The 27721-nt window shown below is 36.7% G+C and overlaps 1 protein-coding gene across 2 annotated transcripts in view; it reads right to left on the reverse strand.

The window, feature by feature from the left end:
• Positions 1-7930: 7930 nt before the first annotated feature.
• Ano5 (anoctamin 5) overlaps positions 7931-27721 on the reverse strand; it is a 49021-nt gene continuing 29230 nt past the window's right edge. For both annotated transcript variants that reach the window (XM_042691716.1, XM_042691715.1), the window contains 13 exons: positions 26093-26227; positions 25668-25773; positions 25500-25560; positions 24158-24309; positions 21802-21876; positions 20310-20532; positions 18534-18703; positions 17368-17465; positions 15862-15992; positions 14897-15102; positions 11768-11949; positions 9755-9860; positions 7931-9305 (listed from right to left, as the gene is read on the reverse strand). In XM_042691716.1, coding sequence (XP_042547650.1) covers positions 9084-9305; positions 9755-9860; positions 11768-11949; positions 14897-15102; positions 15862-15992; positions 17368-17465; positions 18534-18703; positions 20310-20532; positions 21802-21876; positions 24158-24309; positions 25500-25560; positions 25668-25773; positions 26093-26227 — 1867 coding nt within the window. In that variant the 3' untranslated portion in view covers positions 7931-9083. The remainder of the gene's footprint in view (positions 9306-9754; positions 9861-11767; positions 11950-14896; positions 15103-15861; positions 15993-17367; positions 17466-18533; positions 18704-20309; positions 20533-21801; positions 21877-24157; positions 24310-25499; positions 25561-25667; positions 25774-26092; positions 26228-27721) is intronic.

Consider the following 27721-nt stretch of genomic DNA (forward strand, 5'->3'; position numbering starts at 1 on the left):
ATTCCATTGGTCCTGAGGTCTGTTCTTATGCCAATACCAAGCTGTTTTGATTACTATGGCTTTATAGTAGAGTTTGAAATTTGGTACTGATATTCCTCCAGCAGTGTTCTTTCCGTTGAGGAGCGTTTTTGCTATTCGGGGTCTTTTATTGTTCCATATGAATTTTTGGATTGCCTCTTCTATTTCCTTGAAGAATGAGGGTGGAATTTTGATAGGTATTGCGTTGAATTTGTAGATAGCCTTGGGAAGTATTGCCATTTTCACGATGTTAATCTTTCCAATCCAGGAGCATGGGAGGTTTTGCCATTTTTAAAGTTCTGTGTTGATTTCCTTTTTCAAGATTTTAAAGTTTTCATCATAGAGGTCCTTCACTTCTTTAGTTAAGTTAATTCCTAGGTATTTTATTTTTTGTGGGGCTATTACAAATGGAGTTGCTTTCCTAATTTCAGCCACACTTTTCTCATTGTTGGCATACAGAAAAGCCATTGATTTTTGGGGGTTAATTTTATAACCTGCTACTTTGCCAAAGTTTTGAATCAGCTTGAGTAATTTGGGAGTGGAGTCTATAGGATTCTTTAAATACAAGATCTTGTCATCTGCAAAGAGGGAGAGTTTTATTTCTTCTTTCCCTATTTGGATCCCCTTTATGTCTGCATCTTGTCTTATTGCTGTAGCTAGGCATTCTAATACTAGATTGAAGAGAAGTGGAGAGAGTGGGCATCCTTGTCTTGTTCCTGAGTTAAGAGGAAATGGTTTTAGTTTTTCACCATTGAGTATAATGCTGGCTGTAGGTTTGTCATATACAGCCTTTATTGTATTGAGGAATGTTCCATGGATTCCTAATTTTTCCAAAACCTTCATCATAAAGGGGTGTTGGATCTTGTCGAATGCTTTTTCTGCGTCTATTGAGATAACCATGTGGTTCTTATTCTTGCTCCTGTTGATGTGATGAATAATATTAATTGATTTGCGTATATTGAACCAGCTTTGCATCCCTGAAATGAATCCTGTTTGATCGTGGTGTATGATTTTTTGGATGAATTGTTGAAGTCGATTGGCCAAAATTTTGTTGAGAAGTTTGGCATCAATGTTCATCAAAGAAATGGGTCTATAGTTCTCTTTCTTTGATGAGTCCCTGCCTGGTTTTGGGATGAGGGTTATGATGGCTTCATAGAATGTGTTCGGTAGTGAGCTTTCTCTTTCAATTTCATTGAAGAGTTGGAGGAGAATTGGTGTGAGCTCTGCTTTGAAGGCCTTGTAAAATTCCGCTGTAAAACCATCTGGTCCTGGACTTTTCTTAGCTGGGAGGTCTCTTATTGCTGTTTCTATTTCAATGCTTGATATGGGCCTGTTAAGATAGTTTAACTCATCTTGGTTTAGTTTTGGCATGTCAATATTTGCTAGGAAGAGGTCCATTTCTGTCAAGTTCTCAAACTTATTAGCATAAAGTTTTGAGAAGTATTTCCTTATAATGTTCTGAATCTTGCTTGTTTCCGTGGTGATGTTTCCATTCTCATCTCTGAGTTTATTAATTTGGGTGTGTTCTCTTCTTTTTCTGATAAGATTTGCTAAGGGTCTGTCAATTTTGTTAAGTTTTTCAAAGAACCAACTCTTTGTTTTGTTGATTCTTTCTATAGTTTTTTTGGATTCTAATTCATTTAATTCTGATTTAATTTTGATTATTTCTTTCCATCTACTGGATTGGGGTTTATCTTGCTGCTCTTTTTCAAGGAGGTTTAGATGTGTCATTAAATTGTTAGTTTCAGATCTCTCCAATTTGTTGATGTAGGAGCTCAGAGCTATAAACTTGCCTCTGAGTACTGCCTTTGCTGTGTCCCAGAGGAGCTGGTATTTTGTGTGTTCATTTTTGTTGAATAGCATGAACATTTGAATTTCCTTTCTAATCTCTTCCATGACCCACTCATGATTCAGCAGTGTGTTGTTCAGCCTCCATGTGATACCGGACTTTCTTTGGTGGCTTTTGGTGTTGAGTTCTAACTTTATTCCCTTGTGGTCAGAGAGAATGCAAGGTATAACTTCAATGTTTCTGAATTTAGACAAGTTTGCTTTGTGGCCTAAAATGTGGTCTATTTTAGAAAACGTTCCATGTGCTGCTGAGAAAAACGTGTATTCTGATGCTGCTGGGTGAAATGTTCGGTAAATGTCTGTTAAGTCTAGTTGATCTATGCAGCTGTTTAGATCTGCGGTTTCTCTGTTGAGTTTTTGCCGGGTTGATCTATCTAGTGGGGAGAGTGGTGTGTTAAAATCCCCAACGATTAATGTCTTTGGATCTATATGGGATTTGAGGGAAAGTAGTGTTTCTTTGATAAATTTGGGTGCTCCATTGTTTGGCGAATAGATATTTAGAATTGTAATATCCCCCTGAAGGAGAGATCCTTTAATTAGTATGTAGCGACCTTCTTTATCTCTTTTCATGAATTTTAATTTGAAGTCTATTTTATCTGATATTAGGATTGCAACTCCCGCCTGTTTATGCGGTCCGTTTGCTTGGTAGATTTTGTTCCAGCCTTTAACCTTGAAAATGTGTTTGTTTTTATGGGCAAGATGTGACTCCTGCAGGCAGCAGATAGAAGGGTCTTGTTTTTTAATCCAACTAGACAGTCTATGTCGCTTAATTGGAGAGTTCAGTCCGTTAACATTAAGAGATAGGACTGAGAGGTATTTGGGAGTTCCTGCCATGTTATCTACCTTCTTGGGGGCTGCGAAAACTGGGTTCTTCCTATGGTTCTTGGATTCTCAGTTTGGGTGCAGTTTCTTGGCCTTTATTGTGGTCTTGTTGGTTTTCTATGTGTAGGACATCTTTAAGAATCTTTTGTAGGGCTGGTTTGGTGGAGATGTATTGTTTCAATTTTTCTTTGCTATGGAAGGTTTTTATTTGGCCTTCAGTTATGAAGGAGAGTTTAGCTGGGTACAGTATTCTTGGTTGATAGTTGTTTGTTTTTAGGGCATGGCATACATCATTCCAGGCTCTTCTTGCTTTGATTGTCTCTGCTGAGAAATCTGAGGTGATTCTAATTGGTTTCCCTTTATAAGTGATTACCCTTTTCTCCCTGACAGCTTTAAGGATCTTTTCCTTGTTCTGAGTTGATCCTGTGTGGATTATAATGTGACGGTGGGATGTCCTATTCTGGTCTGGTCTATTTGGGGTTCTAAAGGCTTCTTGTATCTGGACAGGCCTATCTTTTTGCATGTTTGGGAAGTTCTCTGCTAGGATCCTGTTAAACAGATTTCCTAGACCATTAACTTCTGTTTCTAGGTGCTCCTCTACACCCATTATCCTTAGATTAGGCCTTCTGATGGTGTCTTCCAGGTGTTGGATAGATCTATCATATTTCTTGGACTTGTCTTGGATGGTTGTATGTTCTTTCTCTATAATATCTAGGCTGTCTTCAATCCCTGAGATTCGATCTTCTGCATGGTCTAACCTGCTGTCAAGACTCTCTACTTTGTTTTTTATCTCTTTTCCTTCTAGTTGGTCAGCTTTGATGGCTTCAAGTTCTTTGTTGAAGCTCTGTTTTAGGTCTTGTATGAATTTCTTTACTTCCTTAATTTGGTGTTCAGTGTTTGTCCTCAAATCACTTAGTTGATTGGTTATGGTTTCTTTGAGCTCCCATTCCTTCTGTTGGGTTCCATTCAGCATTCCCTTTGTGGTCTCCCTGACTTCCTTCAGCTCTTTGTTAATGGATTCCATGAATGTCTTTAGTGATCTTTGTGTGTTCTCTACCTGGTCTCTCAATTCCTGTATTACTCTTTGATTAGCTTCCTCCCGTTCGTGGGATTCCTGCAGATCTCTTTGAGTGTTCTCAGCCTGCTCACGCCATTTCTCCCTTTCTCTTTGAGTATTCTCAAGTTGTTCACGCAAATCCTGTATCAGTTTTTGAGTAGCTTCCTCACGCTTATGATATTCCTGTATAAACTTCTGGGATGCCTCCTCTCTCTCCCTATCACGCTCATACAGAGTCCTTTGTACGTTGTCAAACTTTTCATTTATCATGTTTGCCAGCAGTGTTTGTAGAGCTGTTTGGGAACTCTCCTCTGGATTATTCATTATCTGTTCTAACCCCTGATTATCAGGATTGGGAATTGAGATACCCGAATTTGCCATTTTTCTTGTGTTTTTCCGGCTTACTCTGCCCATTTGAGATGAAGATAGCACCAGTTTTGTGCTAGAACACTATCTTAAGGCAACCATCAACCAAAGTTTGCATTTGTACAGTCAATAGTCTACAGATACAATCTAGTTCAACAGATACATCTATTCGACATCAAACAACTATATGTTAAAGGACTTCGAACCGCAGAGAAGAATTTGGAAAACCAGAAATTATTAGGGTTAGGGAGAGATGTGGGTAAAAAATAGGAATAGATTGGTGTGGGGAGGCACAGGGAGAGTTAACTATGTCCTAATCACAATGCAGGAAATAGGTTGGGTAGGATGTAAGTAGAGAGAGAGAGAAAAAGAAGAGAGGGAAAGGGGAATGAAAAGAGACCAGAAAAAAAATAGAAACGTAAAAATTAATGTTATTTTAGAGATTAAAAGACCATCGATTTATAGAGGAATATGAATATGTTGAGGGAAGGGGAGGGACATAGAGGAGATGAGAAAAACTTTAAAAAAATGCTTAAAATATTGTATAGGTATAAAGAGGTAGTACTGCTATTAATGAATTTAAGTCTCAGAGGTTTTGAATTGAGTAATAAGTTTGTGGATTAAGTGTGTACACAATGGGGGATAGGGTCTACTGGTTAACTACGGGTTTATTTGAGGATGTGCAGGACAAGAGTTAAGTCACATAAAGATGAACAAAGAGGAAAAGATGGAAAGGATAGGAAAGTGAGAAGAAAAGATCAGAAGTTCAGTAGAGCTAGAAAAAAAAAACAAAAAGGTAATTAAGAATGAAAGAAAAAGAGAAAGAAGACAAGAAAAGAAAAGAAAACACACATTCACGTATTCCTAAAATAAAAATTATAAGAGGAGAAGAAAAAAAAAAAAGTTAATGGAAAACAATTATTTTTTCAGAAGAGGCAAAAATTAAAGATTAATAAAAGTTTTAGAAAAGCAAAAAAATTTTTATATATATATATAAGGTAACAAAAAACGAAAAAAAACAAAACAAGAAAAAGAAAAAAAGAAAAGAAGAAGAAAAAAAAAGTTCTTTGATTTTTTTTTTTTTTTTGGGAGGGGTGGGAAGAGTCCTGTATCTCCCTTTTGTCTGTAACCAGAGTCTGGTTGGAGTCTCTGGTCAGCTTGAGGTCCTGTGGCTTGATTGGTTTCTTAAGTCAGTTTGTTGGAACAGGCAGAAAAATGCTCTGCTTTACCCAAGATTTTGAGATCCCCCTCCCAGGTTAGTTTACTGGGAGGGTGATCTGCTTTGAGAATCACAAAAGAGGGGGATGCAGTGATGAGGCTAGGTTCTGGGTAGAGTTGAGGCTTTTCAACGAACAGTAGCTTTTTCCTGGGGCTATTTTGTGAAAAAAAAAAAAAAACTCACAGCACCGAGCCTGGAGCCATTCTCAGGGTTTCTGTTTTTCAATTGATTGTGGTGACTGCTAGAGGGAGGGGCAGCCTCTGGCTCTGGCCACCCAGCGAGGAGAGCCACTCCAATGGCTGGTGCCTGAGCTGGGCGACCCCTCCCTGGATGGAACTGAGTCTGTGAGGTCACCTCGCCGCCAAGTTCCTGTGACCTGCCAAATGACTAGCTCTATTCCAAGGCCTGAGCTGGAGCTAGCCGCTCCTCCGAGCTTTGTCGGTATCCAAGATGGAGATCACCGGTGCTGGGGGGGGAGGGGTGGCCTTCCCTCCTCTGCTCACAGAGAAGGAGTGAGGAAGTGGGGCTTCTACTCACGCGGAGTCTTGGATCTCGGGTCGTCTCTGGTCTGCAAAGTGCAGGATGAAGTTGTCAGCTCCTTGTCGGTTCTTGCTGGTGTTGAGTAGAATCCGCTCGTCCGCTGCGTCTGGCTCCTTTGTCCCGGACTGCGTCTCAGGTATGCCTCCGCGGCGGTGGTCGCCGCTGCGACCCTGCCGCCGCAGCGGCAGCTGCTCAGATGTGTCTGCTTGGCTTCCCCTCTCTTGACTAACTCTCTGTCCTGTGATGGCACACTTGGTGTGATTCTCTGGCTTGGGACTGTTCACTGGAACTCTGAAACTGTTTTCTATGCAAGAGCTTGTTCAGATTCCAGCTTCTCCTCCGCCATCTTCCCGGCCTTCCTGAACTCCCTTTTTAAATGAATAGTGTGTACTCCTCACGCTGAAGAGGAATCAATCCACCAAGTGTCTGATAGTACAAAATTACTGTGGAATCAGTTTTACTTTTGGCACATAATAATTGTCATCTGGAAGTTTCTCTGGTTTCTGTCAGGGTCATTAGATGGCACTGGGAGGAGACCTACCTTTCCTGCCACTCCTCCACATAATTACCTCTGCCTCTCAATGAAACTGACCACAGGTATAAAAACAGACTTTTTTCCTTCCTCCTCTGTTTCCTTTTCTTCTTCCTCTTCTTTTGACCACTAACTTAATGGTTTTTCTGAAGGAAGAACATCCAATTCAGGAGTCATAAGATGAAGTTACAGTCAAACAGCCTTTCATTTAATTAGGACATTCCCTCTAAAATACATCTACAACTGAGTTGCTTGGATGCAAAGAAAGACTGTTGAAGGCAGGGATTACTGAGGACATTTGGAAAGAGTTGAATGTGTTTCGGTACTTAACATTTTTTTTTTTTTTTTGGGTCCAGTCGTGGGGCCTGAACTCTGGGCCTGGGCACTGTCCCTCAGCTCTTCAGCTCAAGGCTAGCACTCTACCACTTGAGCCACAGCGCCACTTCCGGCTTTTTTCTTTTTGCTTATGTGGTGCTGAGGAATTGAACTCAGGGCCTCACGCATGCAAGGCAAGCGCTCTACCACTGAGCCACCTTCCCAGCCCCCAACATTTTTTATTTTATGTAAGATCTCAAATATTTCCTGGAACGTCCCTGGAAACAATAACCATGTACTTAAATGGAAGATAAAAATAACTGCCATGTTTGTAAATAAATGCTAACTTATTTCAGTTGGTCAGATGCTCTTAACTTGGTCCTTCTTTCATAATCAGTGGGTGTATATGGATGAGACAAATCTAGTAAACCTTGAGGGATATGATACCAGTGTTTCATTGTAAAAATCTATGAAGCAAGGAGAAAGTACTCAGTAAGAAATTGTAAGGTGAATACAAAGTATTTCAATTGTTTTAAAAGAAAAGTATCCATCAATTAAAAGTATTACTTATCTAAGAACAATTTTTTCTTCTGCTATTCTCCATACACAACAGAAGCGCAGATACTTCATGGTAATTACAGTTTTCCTAAGCAAAAGTATATCTCTACTATATAGGAAATACCTTTGAATTACGAGATTATTTCAAATTACTCAAATATATTCATACAGTCTACCCAGTGGATGACAAACTAATACTGCCATTACTGGGGTAACTGTCTCAAGGTACTCTAAAATTCATAATCCCTGGCCCTAATTGCTTTAATTTATATTTAATTAAATGTAATTAAATGGTATTTAATACCATCTGTTTTACATTTAGTATTGCCAATGCTGTAAGAATTTACTAACATAGATGATGATACATTATGAACTTTCTTTGCATGTGTATGATGATAAAAATCCCTGCTCCTTTGAAACTGAATAGTAATTTGTAACTAAATATTCAAAGATTACTATAACTGGGTTGCATTTCTCACTGTATTGATAACATGTAATGCAGACATACCTATATTACTTCTATATAAATAATTGTATATATTTTGCTAAGTGATCAAAAAATGAGAATTTGTGTTCATGGATAAGGTGCTAAATTTGGAATTAATAATTGGATGTATTTTCCACTATATTATCAGGTCTACCACATTATTATTCCTTTGCTGATTATCTTTGGGTGTTAATTTCTGGTTCTTATTACACTGGCAGTTTCTCTAAGGCAAGCTTACATTAAAAATGTTACATCATGTCAAATGAACAGACAATACCATTTCTCAGGTGTCAAAGGCATACAAGCAAGGCACTGAATATTTTGGAAAGTGATAGATACATCAATAAAAAAGGAGGTAAACTTATGAAAAAGTTTGAAAGTTGCATTAAAACAAAGAGATCACATTTCATAAACAATCTGTACCTAATTTATACAAAAGCTAATGCTCAAAAATGCTTCATGATACAAAATAGACATTCCAGAAAAGTGATTTTTTTAAGTTCAATAATTTTATAGATTAAAATAAATTAATTACGATCACTGTCTTGCCTTCTTTAACAACTAAGAAAATGTATTTACTTCTCTATAACTTTAATTTACCTGAAAGCTTAAAGTTACTTAATACCTTCATTATTGCTGCTGTCAGATAAGACGATCCACAGTCTTAACTACTACCAACAAAATGTTAACTTGTTTATCATTTATTGACTCTCATTTAGTCTAAGTTGACTTCTGGAAGGTTGATCTGAACTTCTACTGTAGCTTTGGTTATACAAGACAACTCTAGGAACAGACTCCTGCTTTATTATTTACCCAATATTCTTTAATACACAAGTCTCCTTACATCATCTGATTTTGGTTTTCCATTTATACATTTTTAAATGGCAGCATCACATGACTCCATAGGCCCATCACTCCCTTACTCCCTCCCTCTCTCTCTTTCAAATCTTGATGGGAAAGAGATATGTCACTCCACAGAAGAACACACTAATGTACAGATGCATTGGAAAGGGAAGGGAATACTCAAGGCCTGGGTTCACTCTAAACTGCAACATGATTTCCCAGGCTCCAATTCCACATGCACTTCTGACTATCATTCACAGGACCCCAGAAAGCAATACCTGGGGAGGGCCCAGAAGATGATGCACACAAGCGGTACTCTTCCAGCATCACAAAATTGGCCTCTATAAAGGCATATAAAATTTTTTGTAAAAAAAGAACAGAACAGGTAAATTACATACATGGCTTCTGGCCTCTAGCCCTAAACCCAGAGAATACAGAGATTGGACACTAGCAAGCCTCTGCTTGCTCACTCTGCTGGTTAGATGGTTGATTTAGCCAGCTGGACTTTGCTCTCCTCCATCATGACATGCTTGGCATATATATTATGATTAAGTGCCCAGTTCTCTTTCAATTTGTTGAGCTCAAAGTCATGTAGAATCTTGACAGTCATTAACTTTTCTTGTTTGATTTTCTCTACAACGTCTTTCGGTACATCAGGTATCATCCAGGCCAACAAAAATTTAACTAGAAATGCAATGTGCTAGAGAAAATGTAAAGGAAAAGTGGAGACATGGTTAGAACAAGAAATCCTTATGAATTGTTTTACTCATTTTGATAAGCTGTGTTTGACCACAGATATCTAATAGCAATCAAGTAGATATATAATTCCAGACCTACAGTTTTCATACAACACTCTCACTTTTTAATATGTAATTAAAATGTAGTTCAATAATTCTGATAGAACATGGTTACTAAATACATTCTTCATCCCTGCTCCTACTTGAAAAATCTAATAATAGATTTGTAAAGGATAACAGAAACCCAAACATACACAACATACACATATTTGTATATATGTATACACACATACATAAGTATGTATACATCTATACAAAGACATAATACTAACTTTCTGATAAACAGGATCATTTAGAAATCTCTGCCTAAAGGTAGAAGAGAGGACCTGGAAGGCAAGTGAAGAGTACTTACTTCCATAACTATGATGAAGGTCATCTTGGCAGCAAGGACATGCCAAAACTGCATACTATGAGCATATTTATGTTCATGATCAGGAGGATTCCTGTAATCTCTATACCTGGAAATTGGAAACAAATGGAGTAATTAACTATAATTTCAAGTAAAGACCTGTCATCAATTCTTTATTTTCTCCTTAACCTCACCTTCCTCCTTGCTTTTCACTAACAACAAAATTAGGTCATTGGAAGGTAATTGATAACTTAAAACATTTTCTTTATTATATAAAAGCACAGCCATATGCTACTTCCCTGCAGTTTATCTCTCACAGAACATAAACTAGTAAAATGTCTCTCTTGTCCTTTAAAACAAGTTTCTCAAGTGAATTAACCAACTTTGCCATTCCCTCTTCCTCTCTTCCTAACCTTCCACACACGTAGTTCCACCATTCTCTTACCAAAATCAATTGTATTCTGTTATTAAATAAGGGGCATTCGCTTCCTGTGTTACTAATAGGACTTGATGTGGTTCACCATTTCTATTTTTTGAAGCTTTATTTCCTCTTGGATATGCCGACACTGCATTCTCCCTTTTTCATACTGCCTTTCTTACATTTGTTCATTCTCAACATTTAAAAAAAAATCTCATTCTATGCTATTTAAAGTAATTAGATCCTTCTATCTTTCAAAACCTAGTCCTAGAAAGTGATGATCTCAAGAATTCTGATAGTAGTTTAAAATTAAGGATGGGCAAATGTAGTCATAACATTAAATGTACATATGAAAATGGAATCAGGTAAATTGAGGGAATGGGTGAGATTGGAAGAGATGAAGAGGAATCATGGAAGAGGTGACACTGAATGGGTTGCATTGTATTCACAAACTAACATGTTGAACTGAAACTCCTTTGAACAACTACTTATAAATGATAAACAAGATTATGAAAAGGAAATATGATAGTTGTACTTGCACTCTGAAAAATATGCTAAGATTATTCTACATCCAATAATGTAATATAACAATGGTTTTGTCTTCCTATATCACAATCTTTGTAAGAATCCCCAAAAAAATGGGGTGGGGAAGGGAAAAAACCAATTGTTTAAATAGGGATACAGGTTGACCCACTGCAACAATGAGATGTACAAGATGCTTTGTCGAAAAATGAACTTTACAATTTAGGCTGGGGGTGGGGAGTGTAATTGTGGAGATGGGAGGGAAGAGATGGTAGGGGAAAAACAAAGGAGGAGGCAACACTGCTTGATAAGAAATGTACTCATTACCTTGCCCATGTAACTGTAACCCCCCTGTACAGTATTTTCACAATAAAAAAATCTTATTTAAAAAAAGAAAGATAATAAAAAAGAATCCCCCAAATAGAAATAAGTTAAAACTTTAAGTTAAGGTTAAGATTCATCTATCTATCTATCTATGTATCTACTTACCTATGATCGATCTCATGATTCAACCTATCTATCTATGACTTACCAATCTTTAAGTTCTACACTACTAATATGCTCACAGTATATGATACATTGAATGTGTACAGAGTGGTTCACATATCTTCTTTCACATTCTCTACACAGAAAAAAATCCCACTGAAACAGAATGGTATTATTTAAAGGGATTACATTATAACATTGTTATTCCCCCTTCTCATTCAATCTCTTTGCTGAGTATACACAACCAAATCCAGGTAAATTAAGTGCATATGAACATAATCTGGCTGTGTGATGGATAGATGTCACAACTTGAAACCAAGGGACATTTGTTGGTGAGCCATCTGCTTGAAAACCCTAAGAAAATAAGCAGCAATTTACACTCAATATGATTTCTTACTTTTGCACATGCTACCTTTAAAAATAAGAATCATTAAGGCACAAAGTAATGATGCAAATTATTTATCCAAGATTTTTGTTGCCTCAAGTAAATAATTTATAGTATAAAGGTATGAAATTTGATTAAAATAGATATAAAATTGATAATTAAAATACATTTAAAAGGAAAGTTTAAAACATAGGCAAAAAGAAACCTGCAAGTGGTGAAGTCACGATTATTATCCAAAGGCATACTATGGTTTGGAAAGTCAGCTATCAGAAATATTGACAGGCTGTTGTTGACATAGCCACTCAAAGGCTGGGTGGTGTTCTGAGAGTAGGCATAATAGTAAACTAAACGAGGAATGATGTCCGATGTAAATGCAACAATAAAAGCCTGAAAGAAAAGCAAAAGACAGACAGTTAATCTTGCTTCAAAACTGTCAGATGTATGGAGTGCATTGTACATACATACATAAAGGACATACAAATATTCAAGAGGTTTCGTAAGAAATTTAAACAAGTGGGAACTTGGAGGTGAGAATAAGAAAGGAGTGAACACAATTGAAGTGCATTACATATATGTATGAAAACAGCACAACAAAACCATCACCACAGAAAAGTAACATATGGTAATAAAAATAATTTTTAAAATGTGTAATACATGTTGTCTTTCAAGCCCATGAGTCATATAAAAACAAAATGATAAAAAAAAACTATTACAGATCATAACAGGATGTTTCTTTTGGTCTAAATCACAAACTAGTTGATAAATAATGTGGAATTAAGATTCCAAATGTTTACAGCTACAAAGTAGCTAAATTAAAACCTGATCCTCCATGTATGGCTCTTTCCCCTATATCTTGCCTTCTACTTCTTACTTTTTTGATAGTTTCATAGCACAGCTCTGTTCTTAACAAAATATTTTTGACAATTCCAAAAGCTAAGATGTGTGTGTGTGTGTGTGTGTGTGTGTGTGTGTGTGTGTGTGTATGAGAGAAAGAGAGAGAAAAAGAGAGAGAACTTGTAGGAGTATGTTACAGGAGGTAGAAAAGAAGAGAATAGCACACAGAAGGCTATGTACTAATAACTTCTTATAGTTAAGTTTAGTACAATCAATTTCAGAATATGATTCATGAGATGTTATTTTGTATTCTGTCCTAAGCTCTGAAACATATAAGTAACATATCTTTTAGGTTAGTTCAAAACAGTTTAAAAACATTTGGCTCTGACATCTAGGTTTTGTTGACAGATTTTTTTTAAGCCTCAATGATTACTTTTGTAGCTCCTAGTTCATTCAGGGTTTTTATTACTCACTGAATAAGTATGACTGCTTTATTTTATTTAAAAACTATTTCAAGAAATTAAACAAATATCTCCAAAGTAGTCTCTCATATTTTTTTCAAGTGTAAGCTTTTTTTATATCTTTTTCACAAATTAACTACTGACTTGCCTAGAAATTGTCTTATTATTTTCTAATTTATGATTATAATTTCTTCTCTCTCTCCTCCTTTTAAAAGTACAAAATGTCATGTCAAAACCAGCTTTACAATGTCGGTAGGGGGGAGAGGGGGGGTATGATTGGGTGGGGGGGAGGGGGGAGGCTGGGAAGGGAGGTGAAGGGTAAACAAAGGAGGAGGCTGCAATGCTTGGTAAGAAATGTATGCATTATCCTGCCCATGTAATTGTAACCCCTCTGTACAGTATGTTCTCAATTAAAATAAAATTAAATTAAAAAAAAAAGAAAAAAAAAAAGTACTTTGTAACATGTCTTAAGCTATATGCTCTGTTTGTATTTTCCCAGTCTTCCTTTAAATAGTAAAAGCATTTAACAGTTTTTGGTTTTTCTGTAACTACTATTTCAGCTCATACCTATCAGTTCTCATGTTAATTAAAATTACTATTATTTCAATTATGTTTCTTCTTTTTTAATAATATTTATTTTATTGTAAAGATGCTGTAGAGTTTACAGTTACACAAGTAAGGAATAGAGCATTGTTACCCCCTCCTTTGTTTTACCCTACTAGCCCTTCCCGTCCTACCTCCCCCAGCCAAGTTGTAAAGTTCATTTTCCAGTGTCTTGCACATCTCATTGTTACAATGGGTCACCATTTATCCTTATTTCAGCATTTTGTTATTTTCCTTCCCCTTCCCAAATTAGAGACATGTAAATACTAGAAGCAAGGAACTGGACTCAAATATAGTGAAAACAGGGTTTATACCATGGGGGAAGCACATACCAAAGAAACAAAAAAAATCACATAGAACAGTTACAACTACCTTAAAAACAACAGCAAGAAAGATGAAATCTCTTGTGTCCCTATCTTGGGGTTCATTTCGCTTAGTATCATCTTATCTGGTCATATGTACATAGCTTTTGACCTTTTCTGCTTGTCCTAGACATATAAGAGTTATTGTAGGTAAAGGAAACCATGGGACCTATGTTTCTTTGGGCCTGGCTTACTTCACTTAATATAATTTTTTCCAAGCCTTTCCATTTCCTAACAAATGGGGCAATGTCATTCTTTCTGATGGAGGCATAGAATTCCATTGTATATACATGCTACATTTTCTTGATCCATTCATGTACTGAGGGGCATCTTGGTTGGTTCCATGAAACTTATGAGAAGTGCTAATAGACAATGTTGAGTGGTTAGATTTTTTTCTTTTCTGATAATCCTAGAGCCTTAATTAAAATTTTAAGTGAATATAAAGTAAATAAAAATAAATTAAATAAATGTAAAGTTCCTTTTCTGGGAATTATATATTCACATCATTTAAAATTAATGTTCTAAGCAAGGCACTGGTAGCTTACACCTGTAATCCTATCTACTCAGGAACCTGAGATCTGAGGCTTGTGGTTCAAAGCCAGCCTGGGCAGGAAAGTCTATTTCCAGTTAATCACAAAAAAACCTGGCAATAGAGCTGTGACTTAAAGTGGTAAAGTGGCAGCCATGAACACAAAAGCTTAGGGACACTGCCCAGGCCCTACGTCTAAGTCCCATGACTGACAAAATTAAAAATGTAATAAAAATGTTCTATATACCTAAGTAAATGTAGAATACACATTTATAGAGAGCCAATCATCAGCTAGTTCAATATTTTTATCAATCACTTATTTTCTATCTCTGTCCTATGTGACACTGTCATAGAACTGTAATGAATGATTTCACATATTTCTGTTTGTAAAAGTGGGGAGCCATAGATTTCTCTATTAGTTGGTGAATGTAAGCAACTGCACTATAAAGTGATGAAACCTGTATGCGTACACGCCTTTTTCATATGCTCCCATCCCCTGGAAAACACAAGATGACAAGTCGGTCCACAGCAATGGGTCTACTCACATTGGTTGCAACAGAAAGCACAGCCATTGCATGAAGAATGTCTTGCCAGACACCGATGCTGTGAGCTTTGGCAGCGACTGGTCTCCTGTACTGAGTTGTAAGCTTCCAGGCGTCCACTCGGATCTCTACAATGTTGTTTATGAGGGCAAGGAGAGGAGCCAAAGGAAAAGAGGCCACAAACAGTGTGACGAATCCAAACTGGATAACTGTAGAGAGACAAAACCAAGGCGCCACTGGATGGAGGAGGGGCGGGCATTCTGACCACCTTCCATTGATTCTGCATTGGAAGGGCATCTAGCTATGCTGGCACAAATCTACTTCTCTTGTCTTCTGATCCATGTCCTCCTCACCAAAAGAGACAGAGAAATTTATTTCTCTACCTGAATATGTAATTATGCCTCAGTTATTTTTGTGTATGCCTTTGGAGATTGCTTCTTCAAAGAAAAAAATAAACTATTCTTTCTTTAGGTGCTAAATTTAGGTTTTTTTGTGACTACATTTGTTTTGGTATGTACATTTGTTTCATGCTGACTACATTTCTCACTTTCTTTTTTTTAAAATTTTTTTTGGGTCCGGTCATGGGGTCTGAACTCTGGGCCTGGGTGCTGTCCCTCAGCTCTTCAGCTCAAGGCTAGCGCTCTACCACTTGAGCCACAGCGCCACTTCTGGCTTTTTTCTTTTTGCTTATGTGGTGCTGGGGAATCGAACCCAGGACCTCAGGCATGCAAGGCAAGCACTCTACCACTGAGCCACCTTCCCAGCCCTGACTACATTTCTCTATCTTCACAATCTACGCTATTCGAAGACTGATTCATTTTCACACTTCAAATGGCTCTCTTTCTCTCTCTCTGTATGCAAAGAAAATCAAAGGTTGTAGAATAAGGTATTTTCTAAGGTCAGAGCTTTAGAAATCCTTTACTGTGTTCAGATTGATCATATGTTTCAGACCAGTGGTTGGAAATTACCTGTTTCCAAGTACTCATAAAATAACCCAAGATGTCCAAAACTTTGGAGGTCATGATCCTGCTCCCAGCGACTGTATAGTTTCTCAGAGTTGGTCCTAGCTTTTCGACGCCTCCACCAATTAAAAGCCAAGCTGTTGGAAAAAATAAAACTACCTATGTGAAACAGTGCTACAGAGATCAGAGACCCAGTGTATTAATGGCAGAAAAGGAGTTTAAACAACTTAAGGCTTCAGAGCAAAGAGATGTATGACACCAAATCAAAGTCTCATGTTTGTTTTACCACATGTGGAGATCAAGAGTTTCTTTAAGATTAATAAAACAAGACAAGCCTACTGTTGTGGCTTATTCCTGTTATCCTAGCTACTCAGGAGGAAAAGATGGTGACAATTGTAGTATAAGGCTAGCCTGGTAGATAGGTTTTGGGTTTTTTTGTATTTGTTTTTGTTTTTGCCCATCATGAGGCTTGAACTCTGGGCCTGGGCGCTGTCCCTCCGATCTTCAGCTCAGGCTAGTGCTCTGCTACTGAGCCACAGCTCCACTTCTGGCTCTTTCTGTTTACATGGTGCTGAGGAATTGAACCCGGGGCCTCATGCATGTGAGACAAGCACTCTACCATATAGACAGTTTTTGAGACCACCATCTCAACCATAACTGTAAAGCCAGCTATACTAGAAGTACAAATAGGATGAACAAAGTCTATTCCAGCCCATGAATAAATATGAGACCTTATTCAAAAAATAATAAAATAAAAACGAGATGGAGGTGTAGACCAAGTAGCAGAGTGCCTTCCAAGGCCAGCATGAGGCCTTAAGTTCAAAGCAAAATAATTCTGACTCTGTTCAGAGAAATCTATTTGCTTACTTACTCAGAGATCATTTGAAAGTTGCTGTTGTAGAAAGTCACCATCCTGCCTCTGGCTTCTATGGCTACCCTTGGCTTTAATTGTTTGAGTTCTTTAAACATTAAAAAAAAAATGTCCAGCCAGGCACTGGTGGCTCATAGCAGTAATCCTAGCTACTCAGGAGGCTGAGATCTGAGGATCATGATTCAAAGCGAGCCCAGGCAGGAAAGTCTGTGAGACTCTTGTCTCCAATAAACCACTCAGAAAACCATAAGTGGTGCGATGGCTCAAATGGTAGAGTGCTAGCCTTGAGCTCAATAGCTGAGGGACAGCACCCAGGCCCAGAGTTCAAGCCCCATGACTGACAAAAAAGAAAAAAAAAATCTCCATAAGATGAGTAGCTGGAAAACATTTCATTCCATTCTACAATCAGTCTCTTCACTCTGTTGTTAAATTGTTTGTCATTTGGAAATGAGATTTGAGAAGATTTTGGTAGCTATGGAATTAAATAAGTAAATAAAATGAAGTCCTAGATTACTTTAAGACATGCTTTCCTTTTGTTGGGTTAAACATTTTCTAACAAAGACACCATAATAATGAAAAAAAATCCATCTAGTTCTAGAGGCATTTTCTCAGTTACTTAAACTTGTCTAAGTCATACGTACGGGTAAATGGCTTCATTAATGTTTCCAAACACCTGTCTCCCAATCATTATGATGGTCAGCTGTGTGGTCAATTCTACTAGACAGCCACCAGGATCACACTAATTGGACAGAACAAAAAGGAGAGAAAAATAAAAGCAAAAGATGAAGTAAAATTTTGCAATTAAAACTCTAAATCAGAGATTATAGTTTTGAGGGTGTATAATACACTAGTTGGAAAATATGTCATAGCAATAAACAGGTATTTACTTTCATGCTTTCTGAGACACCAGGAAAGTTATATTTGGTCTATCAGTGTAAAAAAAAGCATCCATTTTTGGTTCTTGTTCTTAGAACGCCTTGGATCTTGACATCTGGGTTAGGGTTGGATGTTGGTTTATTCTCCCCTTGATTTGGGTGTATAGACAAGTTTGGAAACCAATGATCTCTCTTGCTCTATAGTCCACATGGAACCTTTTCCCCAGAACATTATCACTAATCCTTTGAAGGAAGCTTTCTATAATAAATACCTTACTTATTGCATAGTACATATTTTATAATAAAAGTATAGTATCTATGTAGTCTTTATATTAACATTTTTATTCATATATATTTTTGTACAGGTGACTTTATTGTGACATTTTCAAGTATGAATACAATGTAACCCCAGTCTCCACTCTCCCTCAATCCAGTCCCTTCTTCTTAGAGCAGTTTCAACAGGTTTCATTATTCTATTTTCATCCATGTTTATATTTTGACCATACTCCCCATCTTTCTTGTCCCTGTCTCCTCCTGCTGGAATTCATCACCCCCTCAAAGTAAAACAAAACCTGTCTCTCACTTTTTAGTGTATATTATATGTGCAAAAAGTTTTCTCAATGGTATTTCACATGGGCATAGATTATATTTTAATCTGATTGGTCCCCTCCATTCCTCTCACTCTGCTAAGCCTTTTCAACCCTTGCATTTGTTAACAATATAATAGATTCTTGCCCCAAAGAAACAGATGGAAAGTCTGTTTCTGTTGCGTAAGTCTAACAGACAACATGTCTCATGTGTGGACCAGTCAGTAGGTTTGATTACAGGTAGGTTTTTATTTAAGTTGATAACATCTGAGTTAGTGCTATTAACATCCTAGTTAACACTGAGACACTAAAGCCATAGTCCTCAAATCTCAAAAGAATTCTTACCTCTTCACTTCTCCACTCGTTAAACATGTATGTGTATTTTTCAGGATAGCCCACAAGCTTTCCTTTAAAGAAAGCGACATAGAAGCAGGACGAGTAATAATTTACAAACTGAAACAGGAACATTTTCAAGGTAAGGCTGCTCTCATACTCCTGGTAAGTTCGAGGAATTTCTGATAAGTAAAAAAAAAAATCACATTTTAATGCATTTTTTAAAAAATCTGGTGCTTTTGTAGCAAAAGTGGAAATCTGATCATATCATTTTGAAAATTCATAGAAATGTTCCTACTCTGCCATACAGAACAATATTGAATAACTGGATTTATATATAGGCATTCTCTTAAGACATTCTGTGTTACTGTTAATCACTGGAAAAGCTTAAGAATCAGACATTATCACATTTAGAAGGTAGATTACTTCTTTGGGGCAGGGGCTTACCTGCCACAAACAGCATTCGCAACTCAAATCTCTAGAGGACTGAAGAACCTTTCGATTGATCATCCCAATAACACCCCATAAACATATTTATTCTCCTTTATGCGTTTTCAATCAGCTTTATACAAGATAAGCATACATCAAGAATTGAGGTGATTTCCAACTTAGCTGCATTCCCCTCTCATGAATTAAAAGTTATGTTAACTTTGAAAATAATGTGATGACAAATACTGGCAGAAATAGTATGCATTTTCCCTTTCCTTGATTTAAAATATATGATTATTATTTGTCGTTTAATCAATCCCAGGGATTAGATACAAATTCTCTTTATGTCCATAAGGGCACTGTGAAGCACAATGCAGTAAGGGAACAAGTTTTTCTGAGCTGATAATCTCCCAATAGCATAGCTGATCCAATAAAATCCATGTTACTTTTGGAAATATTGAAATAGCAAATCAAAGACATAAATTGATCCTCAAGTGAACTTCAGTGGCATTCCTCCTAAAATATACATAATCTGAACTCCAGTGATTTTTCTCACTTGAAGAAAACTGTGACGTTTCAGTTGCTTTTAAACACAGTTTCTTTTCTTAATAATAGCACAGGGAAGAAGTAAAATTGAGCGAGAACTCAAAATGTGAAGACAGTGTGTAAGGAAAGTTACCTGGCAGTGTTTATTCCAGAGCTTTTTTGCCTATGGCACATGGTATCAGCATAAAGACTGAGGTTGACAAATAGGTTGTGAGATTCTAGGATGAGCACTTCCAGGAGAGGGGCCTTGGACTGAGTCTCTGACAAAAACAGAAGCAACTGTGCCCTGTACCCTTTGATCCAGTGTCTCACTACACCTGTGATCACTTCAGTTCCCTTAGGGGAAGGCTGAATACTATAACAAGACAAGCATGCAGATTGTAAAGGATGCTCACTGAAGAGCAAGATATTCAATTTTAGATTTATTTAGGAGGAGCTTATTTTCTTATTTTCTCATGATAGTTTCAGAAACGAAATGCCTTCTAGGAACTGTATATACATGAACAGTTTGTCTGTGTGTTTAGTATAGTGAGAAGTTTGCTCAGGATTCCATCAAGGGAGGTTTAGGACGAAAATACTCAAAATCATCTGACAAGTCTTAATTCCTTCTATCAGTTATTCCTGCTTCCTGTGTGGCAGGCCTAAGTGTAGTTCTCAGGGGATTTTGAGAGGCCAGGGCCGGGTTTACCTGTAGAACAAAGCAGCCTTCAAATATGCCCTTAGCAATGGAATCCCTGGGAAGTGAACCAAAATGGATGCTATGCCATTCGTAGGGACTTATTTTCAGATTATACAACGATTTGACCAGCTTACCCATTTTTGTAATCCAGGCAGATATCTTTTCATAAAAGAAATTCAAGATCATGATGACTATGAAGTTCAAGCATGATCCAGTAAGTGATGTGGCTAGCTGGGGAGTAAAGAAACGTTTGACATGCTGTAGAGAATCTTCACTTTCCATGAAAGTAGCAAATATAGCAAAGAGTGACAGGCGGTACACAATCACAGATACCATACTGCTGAGAACCAGGGCCATCTGGGGAAGGGAGAAAAAGAATTAGTCACTCTGGTCTCTGTGTCTCCGAGAGGTATATGTATCTAAAGCATTACAACATTACAACATCTAAGGGCTCTCATATGGAAAGTAAATTGAGTCAGCCTCTCCTACACACACAGCAGGAAAGAAAACAAAGGACTTAAGGAAAAATCATTTGGTTAACAACTGGATAAATATACAGCAAGAAAACATGTTCATTGCTCATATTTCAGTAGGAATTTGCAGAAGAGTCACAAGGCCAAATTCTGTCCAAGGCCTTCTCTCTCGTTATGTGGCTCTAAAGTTATGTGTGTGTGTGTGTGTACACAGTTCATCTTAAAAGCCTTATAGAAAACTAAAGACAATTATGAGTTGGGATTATGTAGCCACAAAACCCAATATATATCCTGCTCATTGACACACAAATTTGCTGTCATATTCTAGTTATATATAAAATCTGCATAATTTTTATGTATTTCCTGGTTGCAAAATCATCCTAAAGTTAAAATCATCCTAAAGTTAAAATCATCCCCGTTTTTTTTATTCCACAGTTTCTTTTCAAGGTTGTCATGGATCTAAGAAAACACATTGTTGCTAATTCTTTTAAGGTTTGAAAATAACAATCTTTTCAAGAAATGCTACAAGATATACCATACCACATGGTACATGTGAAATGGAAGATTTAAATAATAGCCAACAATTTGTTTATCGTTTACACAATTAATTCCTGAAAATTTAACAGCATTTATTTTCCTAAAGTTAATGCTAGCTGTTAAGAGGCTTTGGAGATTATGGTGATGGAGAAATCTATTAGCTAAAAAACATGGACAAACACTGACAAATTCACCATGAAAGACATTAACTAAATTCTTCAAGTAAAAAGAAGAAATGCTGCCTGTGTAGCACAGCAGGTAGAGTAGCTGTCTAGCATGTGTGAAGCTATGTTGAAACTCCAGCACTGAAAAAATAGACAAATAAAAAGAAAACAAAAATGGAAATTTGTTGTTCTATCCTTGTTTCATGTTATCACTTCATGAAATGTTGTGAGATGGACAAAAACAGGTTGTAAGATAAAGCACCTCTCTTCCCTTAGATCATTCCCCAAAATTCAATCATGGAAGATTGTTGCAAATTAAAGTCTACTTGGTATAAGAGTTGTAGTGAATGTAAAAAGAGCAGATGAGATCCCAGAGCCATTATAGATAAAATTGTTGACATGATCTACATGATTGCCTGCTAAGGAAATAAAAAGAAGTTTTAAAGACATACCCAGAGTGTTACTGTGGCTCCTGATAACATATACCATGGGGTTCGAGCGTACAGTGGCATATGAGGCTCTACTTCCTGTAATATTGAAGACATAACAGAAAAAAAATCAAAATCCGTATGCATATTTGGGACTGTAAGCACCAAAAATAGTAGGGCACAGTTAAAGAAGAAACCTCCCATGAAGAGTTCCCTATACATCACAGGGAGAGTTGCATTCTGGCAATGGCCCCTTCCCTTAAGTAAAAACCTTAGGCCTCCTAAATGATTCTCCACATGGTAAGAGACAAAATGGTTGCAATGATTGTTTCCTGATTGGCAGGTGTAGTGCTATTTATATCCTGACAGAGAGAAGAAAGTCAAATCTTGACCAATCTTGCTAAAGTGAGTTTGAAATTGTATTGAAATAAGTAGTGTGGCTCTCTAATTGTTCTACATGATACTAAATTAGATGTGCCCTTTGTATTTATGAGACAAACTCAATTCTTCCACATAAGTCAGCAGATCACATTCCATTCCCATTATCTTTATAGTCATTAATGGAAGATGTTAATTATATAATTACAATTCTATAATTATATTAATTATATCAGCTAATGTTCTGAGACTCATCAAAAGATATTTAGATTTTACTAATGAAGGCTACAGTTAAAAATGGTGGTCAGGAAAGAGGTAAATCAAGTAATTCTATAAAATAGAAGATTTCACATTTTAAGGGATCTGTGAATGTGTATGTGTGTGTTTACTGAGTTCATGTGTATGCAACCATGTTTATATTCACACCTGTGTGTATTGCAAGCACAGAGGCCAAAGTGGTGCTTAAACACCAAAGAGCATCTCAAACCTATCATCGCCAAGAGAGGTGAATGGCTGACAGTGAAACTCAACTAATTCTGAAGGTAAACAGTGAATGCATCTTCCCTTCTCCCCACCTCCAAAGTTTTTGGCAAAACCACTAGGATTGCTTCTGCTTTATGAACACCATGTCATTATTCTACCAATTCTATTCCATAATTTCAAACTAATACCCAAATTAGTGATGTACTTTTTTTTTTTTTTTTTTTTTTTGTCAGTCACTGGGCCTGCATTCTGGGCCTGGGCGCTGTCCCTCAGCTCTTCAGCTCAAGGTTAGAGCTCTACCACTTGAGCCATAGCACCACTTCTGGCTTTTTTTGCTTATGTGGTGCTGAGGAATCGAATCTGGACCTCATACATGCATGGCAAGCACTCTACCACTGAGCCACCTTCCCAGCCCTAGTGATATAGTTTCTAAGGTGCTTTTTCTACATTATTCGTTTGCTGAAATTTTTGTAATAATATGTAAAATCTAATAAATGATCAGTGTATGCTTAAACTGAGAATTTTGAGTCATATAGTGCAATAGTGTCCAAGAAGGGGAGGATATTTTTCTAGAAAAATTGTGTTCGAAATTGGCACTGGTGGCTCACACCTGTAATCCTAGCTACTCAGAAGCCTGAAATCTGAGGATCACAGTTCAAAACCAGCCTAGGCAGGAAAGTCTGTGAGACTCTTATCTCCAATTAACCACCAGAAAACAGGAAGTGGCACTGTGGCTCAAAGTGGTAAAACTCTATCCTTGAGCCAAAGATCTCAGGGACAACACCCAGGCCCTGAGTTCAAGCCCACGACTGACAACAAGAAAAGACTGTGTTTGGTTTTTAATAGCAGCAGATAAAACAAAAGAGATGTTATGGATTACTAGGTGGTTATTGAATATGTAACCAAAATGCTGTATATTGAGGGAAAATATCTTTTATGCTTACCAGAATAAAATGAGGTACAAGAAATTAAATGACTCAGTCATGAACAGATAGCCAGTTTGCTATGCAAGGATGCTAAAATTTATACTCCTTTCTAGTCCTACCCCTATAGGCATTGAGGTAAAGACTTTCTCATTATGATCAATTAAATAACCCTATTGGAAGAATAAGGTTTTTATTAGACCTGGTGCCTAATAAAACATTCACTTTTAAGTCCACTCTATAAATACAACCACTTTAATTTTTATATATTAACTTAGTACTTTTTCGTGTCTAAAATAGACAAAGCCCAGAACATAGCTTTCCCATTTCCCTTTATCTCACCTAGTATTAGAACCTCCTACTGCATGTTATGATGCTTTGGATTTGCTTTAAAATGATCTAGTGTCAGCAAGGTAAAGGATTATGAATAAGAAATAGTGTTGGTTAATAGATCTAATTCCTCATAGTTTTCTATTTGTATTTAAACATTGTATGGATATGAGTACACATATTAGAAACAAGCACATTTTAGAATTTACATGTTGGAGGCAGCCACAGCAGTGCTGACTGAGCTGCCTATCTGTCTCTCAGTGTACCTTGGTCACCGGGTTTATTTTCCTGTGTTTGCACATGGCTTCAAATTCAGGTCTCAGCTGTAGCTGCTGTTGTTCCTCTTCGAAGTCCACCAGATCCCATTCGTATTCTAGTCTGGCCTGTCGCTGTTTCCAAAACTCCAAAAATAATGTGACTGCACAAGAACAAGTACACAAAACAAATCATCATCAAGAGATGGAGAAATAAACATACTAAGAAAGTGATTTTTTCTCCCACTTTTGTCATTTTTGTCGAAAGGTGGATCAGGTTTTAGAGTTAGCTCTTCTGAAACTGGTTGATGACGGAATTACCAGTTTTTAATGTTAGCATTCATTTCTTTCCATCTGTAGAGTTGACACATAATTAGTAGAGATAAGTTTCAAAAGTTTGTAAAATTAAGTAGTAATTTAGTATTTGTTGCTTTGTTAGCATTAAATGGACAAAATTCAAAATTCAAAAGTAACAGTTGGCTACTATGAGTACATAATAGACTAGATATTTATACATACTGATAAAACTTTTAGTGCAACTAAACAGTTGTGCTTCTGTCTTAATGATTGTAATTCTGAAACAGAACTAAAAGTGGCTATCATACATGAAGTGTGAGAGAAATTAATGATGGTAAAAATAGCAAAAAAAAACGGGAGCCAAAAGTAGTGGCACACTTCTACTGTAATCTCAGCACTTAAGAGGCTGAGGACAGACTTGGCTGCATAATGAGTTTAGGGCTAGCCTTAAACTACATAAGTAAATCATATCGAAAAATTAGCAAAAAGATAAAGAAAGATAACAGATAATATAATAAAACCAAATGTATTCCTGTGATTTCTCTAGATTTCTTGTGCTTACATGAGCCTGTAATAATAACAATTCAGGTCTGTTCTAGAACAGATTTGGGCCTTAGAGATTAAGCCTAGATAAGAGTTCATCTTAAATACATAAAAAATAATTCAGAAAGTGTAGGGGTGGCTGAAGTGATAGGGTGCCAACCTTGAGTGTAAAAGCCAAGCAAGAGCTCAAGGCTTCGAGTTCAATGAGTCCCCAGTACCACTATATACACACAAAAAGCCACAATAATACTCTTTGCACAATTACTGTATGCTAATAAAACAAAAGAAAAATCAAATCCATATGCAGATTATTCACATATTCAACATATAATTGAACACACCCCTTATGCCTACAGCCCTTTCAACCAAAGAACCCAGGGCCACGACTCTATCAATATACTGGTGATGACAAAGAAACAACACTCTCATCACCTTTGATCTGTAAATGTTGTATGACCAAGCCATCCAATGTGTAGTGTGGAGGAAGCTCTTTCTTCTGGGACTGTGTACTCACCCCAAATGCCCATGAATATTGCGAAAAACACTGTTGACTCATTATCAAATAAATGGGATAACTGTAAAAGGAAGAACAACATCACAAAGATCATTTGATATAAAAACCAACAAAAAAGTCAAGAAATTCCAAGTTATAATAATATTGCCATGCATTCATTAGGCCTACCTTCGAAGCTGAACAGGTGGTATTCAGTCTCCAATAATCACACATTTTATCACAGAGTGGACACATGATTATCTGCCCTCCAATGTTAGGATCACAGATTTCAGTGCTACCCAGAAAACATGAAATCATGTTAAAAGTGATGGTGTAGAGAAAACAAGCTATTTCTAATAGAACAACTGCATATGGCAAAGTGTTAATAAAGCAGCAATTTCTGGATCAACTCATACATATGGAATAAACTCTTTAGGGCTCATTATTACAAACAGAGTTTTCTATAGCACTGGGTGAGGGATAGTTGCTATCTGGGTTACCCACCACTTACTTTCATAAGGAAACATTTTTAGACAAATGCCTTGGCATTCATGAGTTTCAGATAGCATAAGATGAAGATATATCTCATTTTTAGCAACTCACTTGTTACTTACCTGCTTTGGTTAGCTTCCATTGAAAATAAGCCATAAACAAAACAAGCTAATCCAACTAGAGCTGCAATGAATAGCATTTCTGTGTAAAATCCAAGAAAGACAAAGTAGATACCAATTTTTTCTCCAAAATAATTCCTGTGGAAAAGAATGAAAAATAGAGGCTGAAGGAATGTTATAGCGCAGGGAGCCTGGTTTTGTATTCAGACAGGCATATTTTCTCATTTGGGCATCATTGCTTTCTAGCCACATAATTTTGGTAAAATTACTCAACTCTCTAAATGCTACTTTCCACATTATAAAACATAGGACCATGCTTATTGCATATTGTAAATATAGGTGTAGGGATAATTAAACGAGTACATAAAATAAGGAAGTCACTCGAATGGAACTTAAAATTTAAATAATACTGTAATTTTAACATTTTCTAAATTTTAAGGGTTTAAAACACTTTTTACTGCAATTTCTAGCCATTGATTTAACAAATCAAAATTGTGGACATAATCTGAATTTTCTATATACCTCAATTTGAAAAAAAAAAAAAGATATTCTGACAACTCCATAAATTTCCATCTTTCCTCAAGTTTGGATCTCTGAGGGACACTTGAAGAATTGCAGACTAAAATAACTACTTAACAGCAATTCTGTAAAATATACAACTCAGTTCTTACTTCACAGAGAACTAAGAAATGTCCAGAATCCTTAGTACAAACATTCAAGTTTCACAAACAAGTGTATCTTTTTTCCTTTCAATCAAATCTTCCCTTTAAGAATGTGAAAACACTCTTTCTTTGCCTCGGAAAACCAGATTTTGTTCTTGTTGGCTTAACTGATTGACACATGTTGGCTTAAGTGATTGAGACCCCCTCCTCTTATTATTAATGCTCCTCCTAATTTTCCAATTTGGTGAGCTTTTTCATCATGCCCTAGATAGAGAGATGTAGTCCACTTGGGGTTCTAACAGAATATTCTGTAATTTTATGAAAACACAATATTAAATTGTAATCTACAAATCTAAATCTCTTTTCAAACATCTCAAGTCATTCTGTTTCCCTTTATTGTCTATCTTCAGTCACATATTACATCCATTAAACTCAATCATAAGAATGGTTTTCTAATCTGTACTATCTTCTTGTTATCAGTACCTTGAATAAGATCTTCAACCACTTATTACTAGACAATTTTAACAGCATCTTTACTTCTCTAACTTCAGTCTTGTCTGAATTTATCATCCCTCTACATGTCTGCCTTTCCAAAACACGAAATCTCTTGAGAAGGCTATAATTCATACAAAATCCTTTTCTATCATTTCACAAAAATTTCTCTCATAGTTCAACAAAAGTGTACTTTGCTATCTTATGAATTATCAAATACATCAAAGGAAAGAACTATTAATATGTCCAATTAATGGGGAGGCTCATACTTGTTAAATACTTAACCAAATCTGTACAGATTTCTTGAGGCAGAATTTGGATTTGAATTTTGCCTGCCTAATTTCTAGACCTTACCCATGATGCTTTACATATTATTCATGACAAAGTTTGGCAGGTACATTCTTCTTTGATATAGAATTCCTCACAAATCATACAGGTATGAAACACAGAAGCCATAAATGTAATGAGTGAAATTGGT

Source organism: Dipodomys spectabilis, unplaced genomic scaffold (genome assembly GCF_019054845.1).
Source record: "Dipodomys spectabilis isolate Male_0828 unplaced genomic scaffold, ASM1905484v1 ptg000145l, whole genome shotgun sequence".
Taxonomy (NCBI): domain Eukaryota; kingdom Metazoa; phylum Chordata; class Mammalia; order Rodentia; family Heteromyidae; genus Dipodomys; species Dipodomys spectabilis.